This window comes from Scleropages formosus, chromosome 1, assembly GCF_900964775.1.
Source record: "Scleropages formosus chromosome 1, fSclFor1.1, whole genome shotgun sequence".
Lineage (NCBI taxonomy): Eukaryota > Metazoa > Chordata > Actinopteri > Osteoglossiformes > Osteoglossidae > Scleropages > Scleropages formosus.
Window position 1 is genome coordinate 24,157,570 of NC_041806.1, and position 9,941 is coordinate 24,167,510.

At 46.8% G+C, this 9,941-nt stretch overlaps 1 protein-coding gene across 4 annotated transcripts; it reads left to right on the top strand.

Moving 5' to 3' along the window:
- The first annotated feature begins 3,131 nt into the window (after window positions 1–3,131).
- Window positions 3,132–8,386, top strand: LOC108933122 (tumor necrosis factor ligand superfamily member 13B-like). 4 transcript variants are annotated; one of them, XM_018749948.2, is made up of 6 exons: window positions 3,132–3,570; window positions 4,352–4,460; window positions 5,064–5,120; window positions 5,986–6,095; window positions 6,822–6,972; window positions 7,196–8,386. In XM_018749948.2, the coding sequence occupies exons 1-6, from the start codon at window positions 3,343–3,345 to the stop codon at window positions 7,306–7,308; spliced, it is 768 nt and encodes a 255-aa protein (XP_018605464.2). In that variant the 5' UTR covers window positions 3,132–3,342; the 3' UTR covers window positions 7,309–8,386. The 4 variants fall into 4 exon arrangements, with proteins under 4 accessions (XP_018605464.2, XP_018605466.2, XP_018605465.2 ...); XM_018749950.2 differs by having other exon boundaries at window positions 6,903–6,972; XM_018749949.2 differs by having other exon boundaries at window positions 4,352–4,448.
- The last annotated feature ends 1,555 nt before the right edge of the window (window positions 8,387–9,941 follow it).

Here is a 9,941-nt window from a genome sequence, read left to right on the forward strand (position 1 = left end):
GATGGTGTCCATATGACAGGCTCCTGTCCGGAGGCCAATCTCCATCGTTTTGGTGTCGACTACCCCGGTCCCTGGTGGTTGACCATCTAGCGCTTTCACACGTAACGTGACGTCACAGCTCTGCATGGGAAGGTCGTGAGCTTCCGCAAAAGCGACATCCATAAAACAGCTAACTGCGCCTGAGTCTACAAGTGCGTGCGCAACAACCTGACGTGACTCCCATGTCAGGACAATAGGGACTGTGAGTTGAGGGACTGCTTGGAAAGGTCTACTCACCTGGGGTTGTCGAGCCTGAGGTCCCCTTGCAACAGACTGCTTCGGACAGGCAGACCAGTAGTGCCCGACTCCACCACAGTAAAGGCAAAGGCCTTCCCGAAAGTGTCGCTGCCTCTCTACAAGAGTCAGATGTCCACTTCCAACCCTCAGGGGTAGGGGGTGCTCTCTGGCGATTGGGGGAAGCTGTGGTGTGTGCTCATAGGCCAGATGATCCAGGGCGATCGCTCGCCGTATGTACCAATCCAACGCCTGGTCATCGGCGTGGGAGGCGGCCGGGAATTTCACCGATGGAGCAAGGACGACATCTGGTGGCTATCTCTGGAATTGCAAAAAGGTTTGCGTCTTTTTGGGCTCCGGTTTTGCTTCCGGCTTTAGGACGTGTAGGATTGCGTCCAACTCCTTTTGCAGGTGTTGCGCCGCTGCTGGGTTCATGTGTTTTAAGGCGGAATCTTCTGTCATGCGGAACACAGGGAGCCAGGATGGCTGAACCCAAGTGTAGCGTTGTTTGTCCGGAGATGAGGGATGAGGCAAGTTTCCGGTGTCGGGGACAGGCGAAGGGTCGGTCGATCGGCGGTCAGGGTCAGAGTGAAGATCCGTGGACGAGGTCGGGAGACGTAGCAAAGGGTCGGTCGAAGGGCGAACAGGACAGGAATGAGGATCCGTGGACGTGGTCGGGAAACGAAGCGAAGAGTCAAAAACCGGAGGACGTGAACAAAGAGCTAGCGATGCTTGTGAACGAAGTGTCACGGGAAAGGGCGGTTGTCCCTGATGAGATTCCGCAGGGGTACGGGAGCTGAAGAGGGTCTTTATACGGTGAGTGATTACTCGTGAGTTAGTGCAGAGTCAGGTGCTTGTGCTGTGGGCGTGGACGTGACAAATTACATGTTCAGATGAAACCTTCATTCTTTTTAAAATACACGTTTAGAATAGCAGGTTAAAGTGCATTGTGCCAAGCAAACAGTGATCACACATCTGTACCTGTTTTCATTTGTGACCACATCTGTACCTTCTTTTGATTGTGACCACAGCTGTACCTGGTTTCGTTTGTGACCACAACTGTTCCTTCTTTTGTTTGACTACAGCTGTACCTTCTTTCGTTTATAAGCACACATCTGTACCTGTTTTCATTTAGAAGCACATCTGTACCTGTTTTCGTTTATGACTACGTCTGTACCTGGTTTAGTTTATGACTACAGCTGTACCTCCTTTAATTTATAAGCACTCTGTACCTTCTTTTGATTGTGACCACATCTGTACCTTCTTTTGATTGTAACCACAGCTGTACCTTCTCGTTTGTGACAGCTGTACCTGCTTTTGTTTATGACCACAGCTGTACCTCCTTTCATTTATAAGCACTTTGTACCTTCTTTCTTTTGTAACCACAGCTGTACCTGTTTTCGTGTGCAACCACATCTGTACCTTGTTTTGATTGTGACTACAGCTGTACCTTCTTTCGTTTGTGACCACAACTGTACCTGCTTTCGTTTGTGACCACATCTCTACCTGTTTTTGTTCATGACAACATCTGTACCTTCTTTTGATTGTGACCACAGCTGTACCTGCTTTCATTTATGGCCACAGCTATACCTCCTTTCGTTTATAAGCACTCTGTACCTTCTTTCGTTTGTAACCACAGCTGTATCTGTTTTCGTGTGCGACCACATCTGTACCTTCTTTTGATTGTGACCACAGCTGTACCTGTTTTCGTTTGTGACCACAGCTGTACCTGCTTTCGTTTGTGACCACATCTCTACCTGTTTTTGTTCATGACCACATCTGTACCTTCTTTTGATTTTGACCACAGCTGTACCTTCTTTTGTTTGTGACAGCTGTACCTCCTTTCATTTGTGACCAAAGCTGTACCTTCTTTTGTTTCATTTCCATAGCTAAAATAAATTGTCTCTGTAGCAAGAGAGGGGCCGGCACAACAGGTAAGATGCGGTGAAGGGGTTTTATTTTGTAGTGGGCGGTACACAGGGATCAGTGGGGGGGGGGGAACAGAGGTGTAGGGAATAGGTGCAGGTCAGGGTCGCAGGGGGGAGGGTGCGGAGAACAGGGCTGTAGACGCTCTCGACTTGGGTCGGCGACAGAGGTCGTCGGCCCCAGGATGTCCGTAGGCTCTCTCTCTTCACTGTTGGCAGCCGGGAAAGAAATAGAGGAGGTGATTATTTCCAGCTGTTCCAGCTCCGCCCCCCCCCCCCCCCCCCCTCAGACCGCCCCGGCATGCTACAGACTCTTTATGACCTGAATACCACCCGCAGTGTACCACTCTATCACATATTTCCAGGATTTTTTGCTTTTATCCAAACTCGATTTGTTCCTGAAAATCCTCCCATCAGGCCAGAGTCCGGGGACGTCTGTTCCCATTATTTCTGTATTATGGGGATTCTACCAGTGATGTGCAAGTTTTCCGAAAATTTCATGTGATGTATGTGTGTGCGCACCACATGTAATTAGAACAGAATGTTAAAGTGGAAAGTGAAAACATAACAGAAGGAACTGTGTGGATCGTTTATCAATGACAGGAGTGAAGACTTTGGCCACAAAATAAGTAGAGAAATGAAGGAGTTCAAAAGCACTTTGAAGAGTAGATTGTTATTATGACCACAACTTTGTTTCATTCACCACATTTAGTATGTCTTAAATTTCTGATTTACATTTTAATTATCTTTTTTTGCTTGTGCCTTTCACCCCATTTTATTTCTCTTTTTTTTTTTAAATAAAATGACTGGTCAATTTTCTGATCACATCTCATGCCACGCATTTGATGTTGCATTTGAAAATGTTAACATGTTCCACATAGTCTTATAATAACGCAAATAAATTTGACCAGTGCAATTCTACTCATCGTTGCTTGGATATTTTGTCAGACGCCGTTATCTGCTTGCCAGAATAAAATGACTGCATGACACAGCGCACGGGGGCTGATGTGACAGGAAGCCTGCGGCACAGCTACCCGAATGCTGTACTCAAGTGAGGTTTCCTCTTCTTCGCCTTCGCTCGGCCTCAGGACCCGGCAGCTTCACGGTTTGTTAAAGGCATAGCCATGTACCCAGCCTGAAGCCAATGGATGTTGGGTTCCGCTCCGGGGGGCAGCGGCGGCGGCCAGTGTGGGCAGCGCTAGTTCTGGCCCTGGCTCTGCTCATCTCGTTCTGCCTGGGTGCTCTGTCTCTCTGGCATGTCCTGGCTCTGAAACACGAGGTTGCAGAGTTGCGATCAGAGGTTGCTTGGAGGAGGACCCAGCAGCAGCCTGGTGAACCTGGGGATGCCCAGGCGGCGAGAGGCGATGAGGCGGTAGGTCGCAGTATCTTTTCTTATATATTAGGCTGTTATCTGTCTCACATTGGTCATTGTCAAGATGAGGGGGTCTGAGGACTTCTCTGCCACTACAAACGTAGCAGATGTTTGAACCAAAACCGGTTGCAGGTTCAAATCCCCCCTCGAGCTATAGTGCCATTGAGCAAGGTACTCACCCTAAATTGTTCCAGTGACATTACCCCGCTGTATAAATGGGTAAATAATTGTAAGTAACTTAACGTTGTAAGCCACTTTGGAGACAAGAATCAGCTAAATGTATTAGTCCACTTCTAGCTTCATCCAGCAATATTCACTTTTTTTGTAATTGTAAACGGTGGCTAATGAAGTCATCCATCTATAACTGCCCGAAGCAGGTATTTATTGTTATTCACATTATTAGTTTTTTTTTTTCTTCTCCAGTCCAGTCTCCCTCCGAGACCTTTTCCATCTCTCCTTTTACTTCTTAAAGTGAGGTTCCTTTAATAAAGCAATACTACTATGATTCGGCCTGAAATTATACCAAGTGAGAACATACTGAGGTTATGTTTATTGTGAGAACATTCATTTTATTTATTTAAGAAAATTTGTTACTTTTATACATGGGAGACCGTTCTGCATTGAGAGAAATGAGCAATGTCATGTTAGAGACAATAATATGCACTCAGAAATAGAGATAGGTATATTTTCCAGATAGTGGCTGAGTGCTTGAGTCTATAACCATGCTCTGGATCACACTGCACAATAAGCAAACAGGCAGCTCTGTCTCTCTGACCCACAGGTGTCTGTGAGCCAGCTATTGTCCAAACCCACGGTGCTCGTCCCCGGAGTGAATGAGAAGGCAGCACCGCTTGCACAGACAAGCAGCGGAACCATGGGTGAGGGATCAGGCAAGTGAGCAGTGTCCCCATCAGTCTCTCCGACCTTTTAAGGATCGCTCAGATTAGTGCTAAAATGAAAAAGTAAAATTTTATATTTTAATATCTCTACTACTTGATTTGAACCTGGGGCATGAACCCCTCGAAAGCAATGGGACAATTTTTAGACTGATGTCTTGCAAAAAAAAAAAAAAAAAAAAAAAAGGGGGGGGGGGGTAGCTTATTGCGTTTTTGTGTTTCATATAGTGATATATATTGCAGTGATGACTTATTGCAAAAAACAGTTTTGTGGCCTGATCTGTGTGTGTGTTAAAAACACTGTGGGTGTTTCTCAGTGTCTTGCTTGCGCGAGCAGTTTCATTGTGACACATGTACAGGTTAGCAAAGATCGTGAGCTCGATAAGGTACAACTAGGCTGACTGGCATCAGCCAAGCTACCACAGCGGAACATCTCCGCTGAATGTTCGGGAAGCATCTGCATCAAGAGGAGACACCGTAAAAACAATTACATCCCATACAAATGAGAGAACAGAATGTGACTTCCTGATACTGTGACCACAAGCAGGCTGTGATGCTCTGCTAAGCTCCATTCTGATTGGACTGTTCCTCTCACAGTCTTGCAGCCTTGCTTGCAGATGATGCCAGACCGCAGACGCAGCGCCGTCCGCCAAGGTAGGCACCACAACTGCCTCAAAGAACTGGGCACATTAACCACCTATCTTAGTTCCATTAATCAGCGTGATCCAGGACAGGATAGCTAGAATAAATGGGTAATTCAGAAAGAATAAGGCTAATCTGCCGACGGAAAATCATTCCTTAACACCCAGATCAATGTCATTCCAAGTGCATTGTGGGAGTGTGTACCAAAAAAGGTGTGATAGCGGTATGATTGCTAACTACGAATGTGTCTCCTACACATTGTATACCCTGAATTTCACTTACGTTCCTGTTATGTTCCTATGAGAGATGGTGCATGGTGTGTTTTATCATTATTTTTAGCACAGCGGTTATAGCTTCTGGGGGGCGCGGTGGCGCAGTGGGTTGGACCACGGTCCTACTCTCCAGTGGGTCTGGGGTTCGAGTCCCGCTTGGGGTGCCTTGCGACGGACTGGCGTCCCGTCCTGGGTGTGTCCCCTCCCCCTCTGGCCTTACGCCCTGTGTTACCGGGTAGGCTCCGGTTCCCCGTGACCCCGTATGGGACAAGCGGTTCTGAAAATGTGTGTGTGTGTGTGTGTGTGTGTGTGTGTGGTTATAGCTTCTTCCTTTGAATCCAAAGGTCACGGGTTTGAGTCTTACTTCCAGATGTAGTACCCTTGAGGAAGGTGCCTACCCTAAATTGCTCCAGTAAACATTACTCAGCCGTATAAATGGGTAAATAGTTCTAAGTTGCTTTGGGGAAAAATATCAGAAAAATGTATTTATTCAGCCAGCAATATGAAAAATTAATAATAGGACTGTACAGCTCCTTCTGGAAAGAACCTAGCTGCTACCGAGGTTTCACCTTACAGGCGTTTCTGACCTGTGGTGTGTCTTTCAGAACACACCACCATCTCCTGGCAAGTGGGTCTGAGGAGGGGAAGTGCACTGGTGGAGCATCAAAATACCATCCTTGTGCGAGAGGAAGGGTTCTACTTTGTGTACAGCCAGGTAAAGTACATAAAAATCATGTATTGATTGCAACTGTACATGGGTGAAATGTGGCTCAGGGGTGAAACTGCACTGTATTTATGGCACATCAGCACTTTACACAGGACCTCCACGCACCTCTATAGTAACTGACGCAACAGCACTGCGCACCATGCTGTCATCCTGTTACTGTTATTGGCAAAATACAAGCCGTTCGCTCCTGAGGAGAAGTGAAATGCTTGTGCTAATTTCACAGAGAAGTTGGTGCTGTGCTGCTCACCAGAACTTCCCCATTCGGCTGTGCGCGGGCTGTGCAGAGAGAGACAAATCTGCGGCGGGATGATCGATGCATCAACTTAAATGCAGTGGCACTTAAGCTCTGAAACGGTGCAAATCCACCGGTGAGCCTGTGAGAGGGATGTAGGAACCGAGGCTGGAACAGAAACCAGCGGCACAGTGTGGGAAACCCAAGAAGCGTGTGCTGATGGCCATAGTATTTGTTTAACCAGAGTTTATTTCCAAATGACTGGTTCGTCTTTCACACGTTGATGCAGCTTCGGGTTTAAACAACTCAGTCCTGGAAATTGAGTCAACAGCAGTGCAGTTTCAGCTGCCGAGCCACCGCTCCACCTACAGAACACCGTTTATTATTGTGATTAACGATGCTGTTTTTTAGCTGAGAAACTCAGCCAGTACCAGCAGATTCCTGTGAAATTAAAAAGTGATAAAGCCATCTGTTTCCTCCAGGTGTTCTACACGGATAAAACCTTTACGATGGGTCATGTCATTAACCGCATAAAGCATAACATTGTTGGCAATGAATTACAGACAGTGACTTTATTCCGCTGCATTCAGACCATGAATCCAGTCTTCCCCTACAACACCTGCTACACGGCAGGTAGGTGTTCGCATGTCAGCCGTCCACGTGAAGGAGAATCGGGGTGGCTAAAAGTTAAGATTCACTGAGATGATCGGCATTTCTTTATTATTCAGTGTCACTCCACTTGCTCTGCATGCTGCCAATAAACCGCTTGGTCGTGCCACTAGCGCACTGCTGCACCCCTGCAGGGGGGCCTTAACTGTTTCTCCAGCTCCTAGTTCTTCTGCTTGTGCCTCTCCAGGGATTGCAAAACTGGAGGCAGGGGACAGCGTGGAGCTGCTGATCCCTCGCCAGTCTGCAAACATCTCCCTCGATGGAGACTCGACGTTCTTTGGAGCTCTTAGACTGTTGTGATCGAGGTCCACCCCGGCCCCCCCTGCCATCCGGCTCCAGGCACTGTGCTGTGGGGACTCTGTCTGTGTTAAGAGCAGGGTGACCACCTGAGACAGGACAGGAAGCCCCGTGGCTTGCTCGGGTGTATTGGCTCTGCAAACTGTACACGCAGAATGGGAAGAAGGTTCTGGGATGTTTCACACAGGAAGCAGGCGGAGGTGCGAACCGCTCTGAAGAAAGTACCAGACGGCACCGGTCCCTGCCTCTGAGTGAACTGCTGAAACTGAAGCAAGGCCCACGTCATCGCCACATTGTTTCAAAGTTTGCATTTATGCCGGTGTTCACTTCACAGATGCCCTTATTACATTCTTAAAATAAAAATAACGGCAGTGTCCTGTAACATTCTCAAAGGGACAAGCACACTGTCCATTATTTCTCTTCTGCAAAAAATATAAATTACTGAGGGAGAGGACACAACTCTACCAGTAGATGGAAGCCTTGTTCAATTATTGCAATAATGAATGAATGAATGAATGAATGAATGAATGAATGACATGATTAATCCCAGAGGGAAATTAATTTGGCTGCAGCAGCATACCAGGCATAACATACATACATGCGTACAGTACACACACATATGACGTATATGCACCTGTAAGCAAACCTATGAAGAGGTGGGGAAAAAAGTAACAATGTGAACAAAGTGAATGAATAGACGGACATGTCTAGATGCAGCAGGAGGAGGACTGGATTGAAGGGAGATGCTCCAGGATGTGGAGCCACTGAGAAAAAAGTGCGGTTTTGGTGAACGTGGAATGTAATCGATGACCATTTTTTTCGTTCCTTCAGCCTGTTTCTACAATCGGGCATACATAGAATATGAAGGAAAGGTTGGGAGAGGAAAGATTAACCACTCAAATTTACATTCAAACAGTGCCAATTTTATGTTTCATGCACATATTGGTTATTGATATGATGCATTTTCGACCCTCCGATGTACTGGCGTCTCCTCCAGGGTGTAACCATTGTAGCCTGACTTCCTATGTCTCCGGGATAGGCTCCAGACCACCGCGACCCGGACTTGGACAAGCAGTTAATGATCCCGCAGGGAGATGTTTTTTGTTAAAAAAAAAAATGAGTTACAAAACAAAAATAAATGTATTGCATATTTTAAAAAATCTAAAAGTAATAATTTTTTTATGAATATGAAGGGTTGATGAGACACTGACTGTACCCTCTTCAAGCTGTCGTGTTTCGAGTCCGGCGGGAGGGGCCCGACTCTCTTAAAGTGACAGTACATGTTTCACGTCGAGTATTACAACATACAGTAGAGCTCCTCGAAATAGACCGCACCCAGTTTCCAGATAATGTGAAAAATATGGTGGTGGTGTTGCCAATACATATCTTCACCGTGAGGTGCAGTATGAGTTTTCCACCGCAATAAGAGGACGCGATTGTTACGACCTTACTTACTACACACACACACACACACACACACACACACACACAGTACTCAATTCACTGTGTTAGTACTGTACATCCCGGACAGCTCGCGACAGACAGCGTGTCTACCAGTGTATACTAAGTGTCACCTTCGACTCAACTTTTTACATTCCTGACATAAACATAAAGAGTAAAAACGTGACAGGTCTGCATCTTTTTCAAATAATAATGTATCGCATTGCTCTACATTTATGCAGTTAAGCGCTTTACCTCCTACCGAGATAATATTCTTAGTATCCATTATTTCTTACAAAAATGATACTCTTTCGGAATTAGTGGCGTTTCTTCCGTCCGTATTACCGTGGTACAGTGGGAACCTGTATTACCGCTGTGTGGCCTCCAGGGGGCGCAAGACTACTGTCCGTCCCCAGCCCCCCCCCTCTACACACACACACACACACACACACACACACACACACACACACACACACACACACACACCGCCCAAGTATGACTTCTTCCAAAAAGCCTGGAGAAACGCGGATGAGCTTCTTCCAGCACAGGGCAGAAGGAGGTCACTGTCTTCCTAGCATACACTGCCTTCACAGACTGTCTGTTACACGGATGTGACCACGGTAGAAGTCCTGCTTATGGAAATATTCATTCATCTTTTTATACTATGAATACAAATTGTTAAACCACACTTTTTTATAAAATATTTGAGACCTCAAGAGCTTTAAAGGAGAAATGTGCAAGTAATGCATAAACCATGTGTTCTTATGACACATCTACAGCAACAGAAGGTTTCTTGAGCAATGCGTGATGTTGCTGGTACGTCTGCCTTTTACCGAGAACAAAGAGGCAGCTCACTTGCATTAAGTTAAGGCTTTTCTCCAAAGTGACTTATGATGTTAAACTGCTTACAGTTAGTCACCTTTTTATACAGGTGTGCAACCTTACTGGAACAGTTTAGGAAAAGTACCTTTGCTCAGGGTTACTACAGCAGGGGGGGTGTGGTGGCGCAGTGGCGCAGTGGGTTGGACCACAGTCCTGCTCTCCGGTGGGTCTGGGGTTCAAGTCCCGCTTGGGGTGCCTTGCGACGGACTGGCGTCCCGTCCTGGGTGTGTCCCCTCCCCCTCCAGCCTTGCGCCCTGAGTTGCCGGGTTAGGCTCCGGTTCCCCGTGACCCCGTATGGGACAAGCGGTTCTGAA

Bases quoted from the DNA above. Each gene is read 5' to 3' on its own strand.
- LOC108933122 (XM_018749948.2), top strand. From the start codon at position 3,343: ATGGATGTTGGGTTCCGCTCCGGGGGGCAGCGGCGGCGGCCAGTGTGG. The intron at 3,571-4,351 runs GTAGGTCGCAGT...TCTGACCCACAG, and splicing joins CGGCGAGAGGCGATGAGGCG to GTGTCTGTGAGCCAGCTATT. The intron at 6,973-7,195 runs GTAGGTGTTCGC...GTGCCTCTCCAG, and splicing joins CAACACCTGCTACACGGCAG to GGATTGCAAAACTGGAGGCA.